This window comes from Lithobates pipiens, unplaced genomic scaffold (assembly GCF_037356315.1).
Source record: "Lithobates pipiens isolate NorthernLeopardFrog02 unplaced genomic scaffold, aLitPip1_a1.2 Scaffold_18, whole genome shotgun sequence".
Classification (NCBI taxonomy): domain Eukaryota; kingdom Metazoa; phylum Chordata; class Amphibia; order Anura; family Ranidae; genus Lithobates; species Lithobates pipiens.
This window is the reverse complement of record NW_027507758.1, coordinates 190,501,041-190,517,819: the sequence shown is the minus strand read 5'-3', so window position 1 is coordinate 190,517,819 and position 16,779 is coordinate 190,501,041. Positions and strand designations below refer to the sequence as shown.

At 43.2% G+C, this 16,779-nt stretch overlaps 1 protein-coding gene across 3 annotated transcripts in view; it reads right to left on the bottom strand.

Annotated features, from left to right (window-relative positions):
• The window catches only part of GALM (galactose mutarotase), a 155,597-nt gene that overhangs the window by 43,460 nt on the left and 95,358 nt on the right, over positions 1-16,779 (bottom strand). For all 3 annotated transcript variants that reach the window (XM_077486464.1, XM_077486465.1, XM_077486466.1), the window contains one exon: positions 7,836-8,042. In XM_077486464.1, coding sequence (XP_077342590.1) covers positions 7,836-8,042 — 207 coding nt within the window. The remainder of the gene's footprint in view (positions 1-7,835; positions 8,043-16,779) is intronic.

Here is a 16,779-nt window from a genome sequence, read left to right as displayed (position 1 = left end):
AGGCACAGTTTGGGCAATTGATAAGGTGACATTGGCCGTTCAGATGAATTTTTCATAATTCAGATGTATCCAAATTTGAACGTGAATAAACAAAATGAAATAGATTAGAATAGAAAAGAAAAGAACAGAATTGAATAAAAAAAAAAAAAAAGACAATAGAATGGAATAGAATAAAATATAAAGACTATAACCGTCTTCAGAAATTCAAATAAATCTGAATGCCAATTAGAATTTGAATAGAATAGATAATAGAAAAGAATTCAATAGAACAGAATATAACAACCTTCTGAAATTCTAATAGAATACATTTGAATAGAAAAGAATAGAGTAGAAAAAAAAGAAAGGAATATAAAAAAAAAAAAAAACAATAGAACACAATAAAATAGAAAGAATATAATATGTCAGAAACCATGAATCAGACTGAGACAGAAGTACAATTAAATTACAATTAAATTAAAGAAAAAGCGTAGTCAAAGCATAGCCAGAGTCCAGTAACTGGATCGAGTAGTAAGCCAGGCCAGAGTTCAATAACCAGATCAGGTAAACAGCCAGGCCAGAAGTCAGGGATCCAAGTAGAGCAGGATAAGAAGCCAGAAGAGATATCAGCAAGCCAGTCCTTAAACAGAACCGCAGGAGATGGTTTCTTGTGATGTGACCAAGGCGAAGGCAGAGGTGAAGTGAGCTGGACTTTAAGTAGGCAGGTCAGATGAGCATGATCAGGAACAGCTAGCAACTGTGGAGAGAGATGAGAGCTGGCAATTAGCCGACAGCTGAGCAGCCAGCGCAGAAAAGGAAGGGCTAAGCCAGCCCTGACAGTACCCCCTCCTCAATGACCCCTCTCCCTCGGAGGGCCACTGGGCTTGAGGGGAAACCGTCTATGGAACACACGGAGGAGGACAAGGGCATATACGTCCGAGGATGAAACCCAGGAGTGTTCCTCCGGACCGTACCCCTTGCAATGCACCAGGTACTGTATGTGCCCACGGGAACCTACGGGAGTCAACAATGGATTATACCTCATACTCCTCATGGTTCTCAACCTGAATAGGGTGAGGGTGTGGCACCGAGGGGGTAAATCAGTTACAGACCAACGGTTTCAATAAGGAGACATGAAACACATTTGAGATGCGCATACTAGGAGGAAGGTCCAACGCGTAAGCCACTGGGTTAATCCTGCGAAGGATACGGAAAGGCCCAATAAACAGAGGTGCAAAATTCAGTGAGGGAACACGAAGCCGGAGGTTGCAAGAGGACAGCCAGACCCTGTCCCCAACCTGGTAGGAAGGTGCAGGATGGCATCTACGGTCAGCATGGAGTCTGTACCTATTATTAGCATGACGCAAAGCCTCCTGGACTTGTACCCAAGTGGAACGAAGACCACGGAGATGCTCCTCTAATGCAGGAATGCTCTGCGGAACAAACAAGTCAGGCAACATGGAAGGTTGGAAACCATAATTCGCCATAAATGGAGACGATCGGGAGGCAGAATTCAAGGCACTGTTGTGAGCAAACTCTGCCCATGGTAATAGGTCTGATCAGTTGTTATGGTGGTCAGAAATTAGACTGCAGGTGATACACAGAAGAGAACGCAAGCTGGATTCCCAACTGTGCACAAAATGCTCGCCAGAACCGGGAGACAAACTGACTGCCTCTGTCCGAGACAATCACCTTGGGTAGCCCATGTAAGCGAAAGATCTCCCGAGCAAAAATGGAAGCCAGTTCCTTAGAGGTAGGCAACTTAAGTGGAATACAAGGACACATCTTTGAGAACTGGTCAACCACCATTAGAATAACAGTGTTGCCTTGGGAGTTGGGCAACTCCACAATAAAATCTATTGACAGGTGAGTCCAGAGCCTCTCTCCATTGGGTATGGGTTTTAGGAGGCCCACTGGAAGGTGTCGTGGTATCTTACTCTGAGCACACACGGGACAGGCAGCTACAAAGGCAGCTACAAAGGCAGTAACATCAGCCCGTAGACTAGGCCACCAGAATTGTTGGGACATGGCCCAAATGAGTTGATTCTTCCCAGGATGGCCAGCTGCCTTAGGAGAATGGTAAGTCTGGAGCACAGCAGTACGGAGACTCTCTGGGACAAAGCAGCGGTCACAAGGTTTCTCAGGAGGAGCATGGACCTGAGCAGCAAGAATTTTGTCACCCAAAGGAGAAGACTGATGCGAACCATAGCCAAGATACGATCAGGAGGAATCATAGGAACCGGAACCAACTCCAACTTGGAAGTGGAGGAAAATTGTTGTGACAAGGCATCAGCCCTTACATTCTTAGTACTGGGGAAGAATGAGACAATGTAATTAAAGCTCGACAAGAAAAGAGCCCATCGCGCCCTTCTGGGAGAGAGTCGCTTAGCCTCAGACAAGAATGTAAGATTCTTATGGTCAGTAAGAATAAGAACAGGCACAGTGGAACCTTCAAGGAGATGTCTCCATTCTCTCAGGGCTAAAATGATCGCCAACAGCTCTCTGTCACCAATCTCATAATTGCACTCAGCAGGTGACAATTTCATGGAAAAGTAGCCACATGGATGCATAGCGCTCTCAGAGTTAGGACATTGAGACAGAAGGGCGCCAACTCCAGTCTCAGAAGCATCAACTTCTAGGATAAAAGGCAACATAGGATCAGGATGTGCCAACACAGGAGCCGAAACAAAGGCAGCCTTGAGAGTTTCAAAGGCCTTAATGGACTCCGGAGACCAACTCTGTGGGTTACCATCCTTTCTGGTCATATCAGTAAGGGGCTTGACCAGAGACGAGAAGTTACGAATAAACTTCCAACAGTAGTTGGCAAAAGCCAGGAAACGCTGCAGAGGACGTAAACCCACGGGTTGAGGACACTGTAGGACTGACGAAAGTTTCTCTGGGTCCATCGAAAAACCAGCAGTGGAAATGACACAGCCCAGGAATGTAACCTGTTCACGATGGAACTCGCACTTCTCCAGTTTACAATAGAGATTGTTCTCTCTTAGTTTCTGAAGCACACGACATACATCTGTGTGGTGGCTCTCCAGGGACTTGGAAAATATGAGGACATCATTGAGATAAACCACCACACATAATTGCAACAAATCTCGGAGGACATCGTTAATAAATTCCTGGAAAACTGCCGGGGAGTTACAAAGACCAAAAGGCATTACCAGGTATTCAAAATGGTCTGTTCTGGTATTAAACACAGTTTTCCACTCGTCACCCTCCTTAATGTGCACGAGATTGTATGCCCCTCTCAAGTCAAACTTCATGAAAACCGTTGCTCCCTTGAGGTGGTCAAATAACTCTGTAATCAATGGAATTGGGTAGGCATTCTTAATCAGGACACGATTGAGACCCCTATAATCTATACAAGGTCTCAGTTCACCACCACTCTTCTTCACAAAGAAGAAACCAGCACCAGCAGGAGAGGAGGATTTGCAGATGAAACCTCGAGAAAGTGCGTCAGCAACATACTCCTCCATGGCCTTATCCTCCAAGACCGACAAAGGGTAAACCCGGCCACGAGGAGGTATGGCACCAGGTTGAAGGTCAATTGCGCAATCATACGACCGGTGTGGAGGCAAACTACCAGCTTGACCTTTATCAAAGACATCACTAAAATCACGGTACTCCTCCGGCAGGGAGGGGAGTGAAGAGGTGCACAGGACCTTGGATACCTTCAGGAAGCATGTCTCACTGCATTGTGGTGACCAGAAGAGAACTTCAGCACGGAGCCAATCAAAAGAGCCTCTGTTGTGCCTCTGTAACCAAGGATAACCAATAACCAGTGGAAACCTGGTGAGAAAATTACTTGGAATTGGATTATCTTATGGTGAAAAGCCCCTACGGCCATGGACAACAGAAAAAGAGAGTATAACAGTCTTCTGAAATCCGAATTTTGAATAGAATAAATTTGAATGGTAACTTTGAATCAAATTCGAATGCCAAATTTTATTTTGAACAGTTTGAAAACGAATAGATGAAACAAAATAGATTACAATAAAATAGAAAATAATTGAATAGAAAAAACAACAGAATAGAACAAAATAGAAAGAATATTCTAAAGAACAGTCTTTTCCAAAATTCAAACTTCGAAAATTAACAGAACAAATTTGAAAAACAGATTAAATGAATAACTAAAAAAGAGAATTTAAATAACAAATTAAAACTAAATTTCTCCATTCTGCACATGTCTAATTGGCCAGCTGTAGGGCAGGGCATGCAATCACAAACAAGGTTTTGAGAAGAGCCTCCAAATGCCTATATCAGCCTTTCTCAACCTTTTCAACACAGAGGAACCCTTGAAATAGTTCTGCGGTCTGAGGGAACCCCTGCTAAAAATGATAAATCTACAACCCGTGATCCATTAGTGTGATGGTCAGTAGGAAGAATGGCCCTTACACTTGTGGTTATTGGGAAGACCTACATCCTTACAGATATTTAAAAAGATCAATGGTGTCAGTGGGAACTTACCTTAGAGGCAGAAGTTGCCCAATGCTGAAGGAACCCCTACCAACCTCTGGAGGAACCCTAGTTGAGAATCACTGGCCTATATACTGAATCTTTAAAGAGGAAGTAAACCCTGATGAGTTTACTTCCTCTTTCATTCCCTGCAAAGGTAAAGCATAATGGACTACTATGCATCGCATAGTAGCCCATTATGTGTCACTTACCTGACACAGGAGCCAGCGAAGTCACCGATGTCCCCTGTAGTCCGGCGCATCCATCTTCTCAGTGGGTCTCGCTCCTCCGCCGCCGTCATTCGGCGAAGCCGTCACTCCCGCGCATTCGCACGGGAGCCGCCACTCGCGGCATTACGCCATTGACCGCGGCGCGCTCAGTGCGCCTGCGTGCCTGTCTTTCTGCAAATATCTCCTAAACCATGTAGGTTTAGGAGATATTTCTTGGACCTACAGGTAAGCCTTAATCTAGGCTTACCTGTAGGTCAAAGTTGGTTGTAAGGGTTTACAACCACTTTAAAGGAGGATGTACCCCCAATAGATATATTTGATTCATGCAAGTGGGGATGGGCCATTGTTTGTTAAATTCTGCGTCAAAAGGATACAAGGCTTCAAAGTTTTCAGGAGGGAGGGAAAAACCTTTCCATGTTTGGCCAATCATTGTATCAGGCCCAGCTTGCCTGATCCAGAGAAAGAAAGGGCTTTCTACAGAAGGCCCTCTTCTCAGGACATTTTTGGTAATATGGGGGCTGTATAGCACTAGACATTTAGATCTAGACACTTGTACGCACTACCTCAATTAATGAATCCACCAAAGCAAAAGGGTAGAGAAGTAATTTCTATATATAGTGGTGGAGAAAAATCTTAAGGCGCCTCTGCCAGAGAGTCCAAATTACCCTTGGTTTGTGCCACAGAAAGTGTATCAGGCAATTCTGGTTTATGGCAAGAATTATAATCAGGGGGAGGTCAGGCAGAAGAGTGCATGCAGTTGACAGCCCCCTCTGAATACAGAAGTGGAGCTAGTCTCTAGAATAGGTCAGACATAGTGACTGTGAATTTAGTCAAAAAGGTTGTATGTAGCACCCATGTAAGGTATTTAAGTCTTGGCACTGGAGAAGTGTCAGTGTTAGACATTGCTCTGGATCGAGAGAGCCGCTATCAACTTGCGAGGAATTTAGCGTTTCCTCAGGGCCTGCAGCAGATAAGCCACTATCTGTCCCATGTTTTCCCACTCCCAAGTGCATAATCCGCCATTGCTAAGTGACGGTCTTGCCCTGCGGGGTACTCACAGAATGAAAGTGGATTATGGGGGCTTAGCATGTCATGTATGAGGGTGTCATGGCAACCCAGGCGCTAACCGAGTTACAATAGCTTTTTGTTTTCAGAATCAGGCAACAGGTGGGAAATGATCAGCTTGTGTTGTTGACATAAAATGGCAGCTGAAAAGCTAGGAGTCCTATAAACACTACAACATTAGCTGGAGAGGAACATCCAGTCGGGAGGTGGAAAAAAGAAACACCAGATTCAAATAGATAAACGTTATAAGAACGTAACCCATTAAAAGCCAAAATGTGAGATAATAAAGTCTGGAAAAACATTAGAAGTGCAAGTCCTCATACAACTGTGCTTTAAGAGCCGCTTGTATGCATAGCACTGTGGTATGTCTTGTAAATGTATCGCTACCCATGTAGGAGCCACTGATATTTTCCCAGGTCTTCCCTTGTTTCAGCCCCACAGCCAGGCACACAGCATTTCCCACAGCCAGGTGCACAATTTCCGCTTGTTACTCCAATGACCAGTCTAGGGGTTGTAATGTGTTTTTTTGTGGTTTTGTTTCAGTTGAGGAACTTGGATAGAAGGGGAATAGTAGCATACTCAAATTTTTATCAGTAGAACTGTGTAGCAGACTGTAAAGAATGGAGCAATGTTCCTTTCTAAGAAAAGGAATTGAGTGGACCCTGCTCTTCAAGACACCAGCTGGTGTCCCCTTTAGCTTACACCCAGCAACTAACTTCTAGCACCCAAAGCGGGATTTAGAAATGCCAGTCTCTAGGATCCCTTTAGGATGCCCTGGTCACAGGTCAGTGGCATCACTAGGGTTGGTGTCACCTGGTGCGAAAAAAATTGGCGTAACCCCCTCTCCGCCAACTATACTCCCCCTCAGTGCAGACCCCCCCCCCCCTATCAGCATGGACCCCCCATTAGCATAGACCCCCCTCAGTGCAGGCCCCATCAGCATAGACCCCTCTCGGTGCAGACCCCATCAGCATAGACCCCTGCTCCATCAGCATAGACCCCTGCTCCATAAGCATAGACACCCCACAGTGCAGACCCCCCTTTCCACTTGTGCTTATAGCCCCCCTTCCCATAGCGCCCACAGGATATATATTATACATATGAGTCTAGCTCCCAACCCCCCCCCCCCCCCAGTTATCAGACCAGCACAGGATGCTAGAGATATACACTCCTCCCAGTCCCACCACACTAGCTCTCAGGTGTAAATGGGTGGTGTGCCAACACCATGGCAACCACCCCACACTTCACCCCGAGCTCAGGCCTGCGGCGGTCACCCCCACAGGAGGAGAGTTGCCAGCTAGATAAAGGAAGGCCCATAGACATGGTGTATCTGGATTATGCAAAAACATTTAACACTGTTCCCCATAAACATTTGCTGTACAAAATAAGGTCCTTTGGCATGGACCATAGAGTGAGTACATGGATTGAAAACAGACTACAATGGCGAGTTCAGAGGGTGGTGATAAATAGGGAGTACTCAGAATGGTCAGGGGTGGGTCGTGGGGTCCCCCAGGGTTCTGTGCTGGGACCAATCTTATTTAATTTGTTCATAAATGACCTGGAGGATGGGGTAAACAGTTCAATCTCTGTATTTGCGGATGATACTCAGCTAAGCAGGGCAATAACTTGTCCACAGGATGTGGAAACCTTGCAAAAAGATCTGAACAAATTAATGGGGTGGGCAACTACATGGCAAATGAGGTTCAATGTAGAAAAATGTAAAATAATGCATTTGGGTGGCAAAAATAGGAATGCAATCTATGAACTGGGAGGAGAACCTCTGGGGGAATCTAGGATGGAAAAGGACCTGGGGGTCCTAGTAGATAGCAGCAGCTTGGCATTGGTGAGCCTAACTGCCAGCACAGTGCCCCAGTGTGAAAGCACTCTGGCTTTCACACTGGGACTGCTGCAGGGGAGGCATTTTTCAGGCTCTTTACGGGCACTATTTTTAGCCCGAAAGCGCCAGAAAAATGCCCCAGTGTGAAAGAAGTCTTACAGATATAAAAATTATTGGGTTTTGATTAATTTGTGTTACGAAAGTCAAGCTCATTTTACATGCAAGTCAATACATGTGACTGGATATTGAAGATTTCTTACCTGTCCTGCCAAATTGAAATAGGAGTGATTTGTTACATTTACAGGTGTTGTCTTACTGGTCTTGGCCTTATAATTTACTGCAAGTTCATTGCCAACAAGTGTATAAGTCACCCAGATTTTTAACTCCCCAGGGTATCCCTCCTCTCCATCGTCACTTGTGTAAGTGAATTGGACACCATGTTCCACCTCCTCTGGAGTCCAGAGCACCTGCAATAAAGGATTTATTACAAAACCAATATCCCCAGTTGCAAGGAACATTAAAGATAACACAAAAAATTAAAAAAAAATAAAATAAAAGAAATAGAGAACTATGACTGAACTATGTGCCTTTTCAAAAATTGTTGTTATGATTCTATATTGAATACAAACATGCTTTTGATCAGCCTTCTGCTTGATATTTACTCCACAAATAAAGTGCAAATTTTCCAGATTGTCCTGACCTCATTTGATGGACCTTTTTACACTCAAATCTCTCATTTCTCCCTTCACCCTGGAACTGTCTCTCCTCTCATCCATCCCCAATCACTATTGTGTTTTTTTGTAATGCTTTTGCCTTTGTAACTCTCCATTTCACAGTCGCTCCAGGCCATGCTTGCCTTGTCTCTCGCTTGTATTTTCTGCTTGGCTTATTTTGCTCCTCATTGCTATCAAATATCAGTTTTTTCTATAAAGCACCTTTACCTCATCCACTACCTTTACACTTTTCCTCTGGTGCCTAATCTTTCACGATTGTGTCTAAACTTGTACGCACCCTTTGCTGATTAATACCTGCTGGAAGGCATTATGTTAAATTTAAAAAAATTGTCTGACTTGCAATTTTAGGATGATATTACAGAAAAGTTATCTAAAATATGGGTGTCAGTGGGAGAAATGTCAGTGCTTTACATAAGTGTTATTTTAGCACTGTGTTCAAAATTCAAGTTATGTACGATTACGTTCCTTTATATGTTTTTAGTATGGATTTAGTGCAGCTGCAGCACAGAAAGCAGTTCTCTGCTCTACCATATAATTACCATTTCTGATAATTTTCCCTTGAGGAGAGTTGGGGGTGTAATGACAAGTATAATTGTCACATCATTCTGGATTATGCTCTGGACCATTGCACATTTAGGTCACTTTATTTTTTGTTTATGAAATATACAAAAAAAGGAACAGAATTGCCTCTTGCTCTATCAACACGTTCACACTTGAATTGCCTTTAATTTTGTCTCCAGTTGCTATATGGTTCCAACTCACTTCGCACACCTTTACCAGAGTTCCTATGGCCCCTGTTTTCGGGGATGCTCCATCCCAGGGGATGTACTCCATGTGCGGTGGTTGTGCTCTATGCTTTCCAGATTTTGGATGAAATTCACACTGAGGCGCTTTACAGGCGCTATAGCGCTAAAATTAGCGCCTGAGGTTCTAGATGGGTTCTTTACTGTGATGCCGCGAACACATGACCAGACTTTCCAGCAGACTAGGTCCGACGGTCTTCCCGACGGACTTTCGGCGGCGTTCTGACAGACTTTCCGACCGAATGGACTTGGCCACACACAAACTGACTAAGTCCATTCGAAAGGCCGTTCGTTTTGAACGTGATGACACAGGACGAGACTAAAAAAGGAAGTCCAATAGCCGAGTGCTTTCATACTGGAGCGGTGTGCTGGCAGGACACCAAAAAAAGTCCTGCAAGCAGCATCTTTGCAGCACTATAGGAGCAGTGTATACACCGCTCCTAAAGCACCCCTGTCCATTGAAATCAATGGGAAGCGCCACCGAACTGCTGGCAAAGCACCACTGCAGCAGCGCTTTGCGGGTGGTTTTAACTCTTTTTCAGCTGCAAGCAGGGTTAACAGTGGCCGTTAGCGGCCGAGAACCTCTGCAAAAACTACGGTAAATCGCCGCTAAAAATAGCGGCGTTTTACCGTCGATGCCCCCAACGCCCCAGTCTGAAAGTAGCCTAAGAGGAGATATGATTACTATGTACAAATATATCAAAGGTGACTTCAGTACTCTATGTACTCTAAGGTCCCTGAAGAGGACACGTGGCCATGATCAAGGTTGGAAGAAGGGAAGATTGCAGAAAGAATTATTTACGGTTCTTTACTGATAGACAGTGAAAATGTGGACCACCCCAAGGAAGTGATACTAGCTAAGAGTGTCGACAACTTTAAAAATAATTATACGTTTTCCACAGAATGCAGAATATACAGGGCTATGGGAATTGTTAGAGAATAAAAAATAAAATTAAAATATATATATATATATATATATATATATATATATATATATTATTATTATTTCAGGTACTTATATAGCGCCGTCAATTTACGCATCGCTTTACATATACATTGTGCATTCACATCAGTCCCTACCCTCAAGGAGCTTACAATCTAAGGTCCCTAACTTACATTCATACATACTAGGGACAATTTAGACAGGATCCAATTAACCTACCAGCATGTCTTTGGAATATATATATATATATATATATATATATATATATACACATACATACATACAGTGCCTTGCGAAAGTATTCGGCCCCCTTGAACTTTTCAACCTTTTGCCACATTTCAGGCTTCAAACATAAAGATATAACATTTTTATTTTTTGTGAAGAATCACCAACAAGTGGGACACAATTGTGAAGTGGAACGAAATCTATTGGATTTTTGAAACTTTTTTAACTAATAAAAAAATGATAAGTGGGGCGTGCAAAATTATTCGGCCCCCTTGCGTTAATACTTTGTAGAGCCACCTTTTGCTGCGATTACAGCTGCAAGTCGCTTGGGGTATGTCTCTATCAGTTTTGCACATCGAGAGACTGAAATTCTTGCCCATTCTTCCTTGCAAAACAGCTCGAGCTCAGTGAGGTTGGATGGAGAGCATTTGTGAACAGCAGTTTTCAGCTCTTTCCACAGATTCTCAATTGGATTCAGGTCTGGACTTTGACTTGGCCATTCTAACACCTGGATACGTTTATTTGTGAACCATTCCTTTGTAGATTTTGCTGTATGTTTGGGATCATTGTCTTGTTGGAAGATAAATCTCCGTCCCAGTTTCAGGTCTTTTGCAGACTCCAACAGGTTTTCATCCAGAATGGTCCTGTATTTGGCTGCATCCATCTTCCCCTCAATTTTAACCATCTTCCCTGTCCCTGCTGAAGAAAAGCAGGCCCAAACCATGATGCTGCCACCACCATGTTTGACAGTGGGGGTGGTGTGTTGAGGGTGATGAGCTGTGTTGCTTTTACGCTAAACATATCGTTTTGCATTGTGGGCAAAAAGTTTGATTTTGGTTTCATCTGACCAGAGCACCTTCTTCCACATGTTTGGTGTGTCTCCCAGGTGGCTTGTGGCAAACTTTAGACAAGACTTTTTATGGATATCTTTGAGAAATGGCTTTCTTCTTGCCACTCTTCCATAAAGGCCAGATTTGTGCAGTGTACGACTGATTGTTGTCCTATGGACAGACTCTCCCACCTCAGCTGTAGTTCTCTGCAGTTCATCCAGAGTGATCATGGGCCTCTTGGCTGCATCTCTGATCAGTCTTCTCCTTGTCTGAGCTGAAAGTTTAGAGGGACGGCCAGGTCTTGGTAGATTTGCAGTGGTCTGATACTGCTATTTCAAAATGATCGCTTGCACAGTGCTCCTTGGGATGTTTAAAGCTTGGGAAATCTTTTTGTATCCAAATCCGGCTTTAAACTTCTCCACAACAGTATTACGGATCTGCCTGGTGTGTTCCTTGGTCTTCATGATGCTCTCTGCGCTTTCAACAGAACCCTGAGACTACCACAGAGCAGGTGCATTTATACAGAGACTTGATTACACACAGGTGGATTCTATTTATCACCATCAGTCATTTAGGACAACATTGGATCATTCAGAGATCCTCGCTGAACTTCTGGAGTGAGTTTGCTGCACTGAAAGTAAAGGGGCCGAATAATTTTGCACGCACCACTTTTCTGTTTTTTATTTGCTAAAAAAGTTTAAAATATCCAATAGATTTCGTTCCACTTCACAATTGTGACCCACTTGTTGGTGATTCTTCACAAAAAATTAAAATTTTATATCTTCATGTTTGAAGCCTGAAATGTGGCAAAAGTTCAAGGGGGCCGAATACTTTCCCAAGGCACTGTATATATCAATAGGTCTGTGGCCCAGATCAAATTCCGTCCGCCGCTCCATAACTGCTCTATAGAGAGCTATGGGTGATCCAGTCGGGTCCGCCTCAAAAACGGACAGACAGACCCGATCGGTCCATCAGTGTAAAGGAGCCCTACTCGTATAATCAATGAACAAAAGAAAATTATATATATATATATATATATATATATATATATATATATATATATATATATATATATATATATATACATATACATATATACTGTGTATATACACACACATATAAACAAATCATAACAAATGTTACTTATTTTTGTATATTGTGACTTCATTTGCCCCAGGACAGAAAAACATATATCTATTGTGATATTTGTTCTGGATCACTAATCTACTACACAAAAAGTCTTCTTAATTTTTTAAAAAGGCAAACAAAAAACAGCTTATTTGTCAGCATGGAAACAACAAAACAGTCCTCCAATCTCCCAAACAAAGCAACATTTTGGCTCACCACCAGCATAAACTTGTCCCTTAACAGGATTTTAAAGTCCCTGTATGCTCCATGGGTCCAAAAAAAAGGTCGCCGCTCAGCAGTGTCCCAGTAACCAAATAGCACATAGCCTGCGCCACACAACACTAAATGGACACCTACTGGATGCTTCCTGCTATTTTCAACTCTCTTCCACAGGTGGGTTAGCCCTTTCAGGATCAAGTAGTCAGGATTTAAGGCGCTTTCCCACCTAAGATTTCACTGAGCCTCCGATATTCAAGACCCATCTCAGGACCTAATAATCCTGAGAAAAATCTCTACTGGATTATCCCTGTAAGCAGGCACATACAGGTGTTGTGGTGTAAAATAAGCTTTACTTTATTTTTGTTGATGTATGGCACTGCTATATCCAGACCAGACCCTATGGTCTGGTCTGACCACACTCCTATACACATGACGTTCTTGCTCCCCTCCACTCCGATTAGGGAGTGGACATGGCGCTTGAACCATTCGTTGCTTACACATTTGGAGTGTTTAACGAGGGTTACGGTTACAATATCTAATTATTTTGTTGACCACACCTTGGATACATCATTGCCCTTTCAATGGGAGGCATTAAAAGCAGTTCTACGTGGAACCTTTATCCAAATGGGTGCACGTCTAAAAAAGGAAGTTCAAGCACCATAAAGGCTGCAATTCAAACACTTAGAAACTTAGAAACTGAACACAAACAATCTCCGACAGTGACAACGCTGGCTGACGCTTCTAAGGCTCGATCACAACTCAGAACTATATGAGACCTCCGCATGCACATATTCAGATAAGCTTGCTTTTCATCAATACAAGTTTCAAGATAAATGTGGTAGGTCACTGGCTCGCTCCCTACATCGGAAGGTATCTTCCACTTTTGTGCCCCATATTTGGGGGGCACAGGGAGAGTTGGTCTCCTCACCCTCTAAGATGGCTGAGGAATTCAGGGACTTCTATCAATCCCTGTACAATATCCCTACGACTCGGCTGACAGGTTCCCCTTCTACCAGGATGGAAGACCTATTATCCTATGTCTCGGAAACCGCACTTCCTAGATTAGATGGTGACACCATTGCTGATCTGGAAACACCTATCACAGAGAATGAAGTTGCCAAAACTATAGCGGGTACTCCAAGTAGAAAGACCCCAGGCCCCAACGGCTTCACTCCTAAGTTTTATAAACTTTTCGCCACCCTTCTCACACCCTTTCTAACTAAGATGTTCAACTCTTTGACAGAAGGCTCCATGTTTCCTCCACAAACACTCAAGGCCCACATATCCTTTATCCTAAAGCCAGACAAAGACCCTACTCTTTGCACAAACTATAGGCTGATATCTTTGATTGGTGTCGATTTGAAAGTCTTTGCTAAAATCCTAGCCAATAGATTACAACCATTATTGCCTGGGATAATACACTTACATCAGGTCGGCTTTGTGAGTGGCCCTGAGGCTAGGGACAATACCCTAAAGACCCTCCTTTTAACTAATTATGCCCGATCCCATAATATCCCATTATGCCTCTTAACAGTTGATGCGGAAAAGGCATTCGACCGAGTAGACTGGCAGTTCCTCCGACTATTCCTGCAACAAATAGGCTTGGGAATTAATATGATAGCGAGAATAATGTCCCTGTACTCCTCTCCATCTGCTAGGATTAGACTGAATGGTTCATTATCTCCAGCCTTTTCCATCTCTAACGGGACATGACAGGGATGCCTATTGTCCCCCCTCCTCTATGTTCTAACTATGGAACATTTGGCTATTGCTCTACGTAACAATTCCTCTATCCAAGTCATAACAGTCGGGCCCACCCATATTAAACTCGCCCTCTTCGCAGATGATCTGTTCCTGTTTGTGACACACCCACACACATCCTTGCCCTCAGTATTGCAGGAGTTCCAGAAATTTGGAGTCCTAAGTCGGAACTACAAAGACGCACTGATGTCACCTCGTGTTTGTGTATGATCCAGGGAGGACGGGTTTGTTGTGATGTGTGTCCGTCCGGCGCAACCAACTTAAGGCCTGACTTATTCTGCGCTTGTAAGTGTGTTTTTTTATTTATTTTAACATGATTAAAAATTAGGGTTTTACACTATTTGGAGCCTTATTTTTTATATACATCAATACTTACCCATGAGTTTGGATTGATTGGAGATAATTCGGAGGCCAGTAGTCCATGTTTTATGCGGTGGAGGTCATACGTACCAGTGGAGGAATGTGATGGCTGGAGAAGCTGCTATATTATTTTTATGCTGTTTGTGACCTTCTGGATTGGGGGTCAGAAATTTCTGGTAAGGAGCCAATCTTCACATAGGTGGTGGTGGTGGTGGTGGATTTGACACGGCTCACATTTTTGAAGATATTTGTGGATGGACTTCATTTCTTTACACCCATTTCACACATGGGTGCAAATTTTTAATTGCTGGACTATTCTGTGGGTATTATTCTCGATTTATTAATTTCAGATAGATTTTTCCATTATTTTATCTAATATCTTCATTTATTTGCACATTTATTTTGCTCACGATTTATGTGGCATACATGTTAACCACTGGATATCTAATCTGTATTTATTTTGGATCGGATGTATATTTCAGTCACCTGAGATTAGATTTTTTACAGGTTTTTATATTAGACACCCACACATTAACTCTGGTTTGATCACCATCAAAGGTTTTTAAGAGTAGTGTGTCCTTCGAGTCATTTTTGTGGGCAGCTTAAGTCTGACTCCAGTAGTGAGGCACCTTTCTATGTATAATTCATTTATTTATTATAGGTTAGAGCAATACATTTTTCTTTTCTACAAAGACTCTCGACTGCCTTCTCCTTCAAAACTGGTTCCACTTCCATTAGGTAGCTCGGAATGCAAATACCGGCAGATGCATCCCAGCTCTTTTCCCAGAACTTTGCCCACCTACTCCTTAGGACCCAAGCAGATTTATCTATTTATGCGTCTAAACGGCTCTCATGGCTTGGTAGAGTGAATTCCCTGAAAATGGATGTTCTCCCTTGGTTCCTGTATTTGTTTCAAACCATTCCTATACACATACCTTATTTCTTATTTCAAGAAACTATGCCAGCTGTTTTCCAAATTTATTTTGAATGCTGCCCGTCCCAGAATACGGTATGAAACATTATCTCTTCCAAGGGTTTGGGGGGGAGCGGAGCCCCGGACGCCTCCCTGTACCATAAGGCAACAGTGATCACTCACATACTAGATTGGTTTCACCACTCTTCAACTAAGCTTTGGGTTCAGTTGGAAAGTCACATGAATCCAATAGAACTCTCTGCTCTCCGATGGACCTTGCCCATGGTCCGTGGGGTTCGGGCCCCCTCAATGACCTTAACCGTCAAACAATCCAGATTTGGGATTTCATGCTGACCAGAAGGGGTTTATCGAACCACATAGAGCCTATGACTCCCTTCTTTGGGACCCGGCCTTTCCACCAGCTATCTATGTAACAAGATTCGGACCATGGAAAAAAGAAGATCATAGGAGACTTGCCCAGGTCCTTCGAGCAGATCCCACTTTAAGGTCAGATACCTCTACCAGTCTGACCACCCGACACCCCATGTAGTGGCTTCAGAGACAACAGACTACCTCCTACATCCTGACTTTCCCATCCATTCCAGACATCCTTGCTGAACAGACAGGATTTGAGGAAGTGCTCATGCAGGCGGAACCTCCAACACATGTGGTATCTCAACTTTACTCCCTCTTGCTCAATATCTCCTCCCCTGACCTCCCACCATTTACGGTGGCCTGGGAGACAGAACTACAACACTCCATCTCCCTTAAATAATTAAAAAAGAGTCCTGCGCAAATAAGGCCACAAAAAATAAATAATGTATAAAAATGTGAAGAAAAACAAGAGTCAATGTAAATATTTCAAAAATAAACACACCAATAGTGTAAGTGTGTAGTGAAAAAGCACTGGAGAAAGAACAGGACCAAATGTTCCAAAAGATCAGGCTCCCAGAACTCTCACCTCAGAGATGGAATAATAAGGCAAAAGAAAGTAATTCCAATGGACTTCTCCTTCACTTCTCTGTGCACAATCATCAAATGGTATAAACTTCTACCACTAGAGGGCCGATTCAATCTCTTATGAGTAATGCTGCAGCATATGTATCCTCGTGGTATGAAACTTAAAGAAAACACAGAGGGGAAGGGGGAAGGGAGAGAGAAAGGGGACTCCAATAAGGTAGTGGTTTCCAAAACTGAATAAATTTATTTAAGAGAAAGCAAATGGACTCTCACATTTAAAAAGAAAATATCAAACAGAAAGAGATCTGGCGTGTACAGCCAGTCTTAC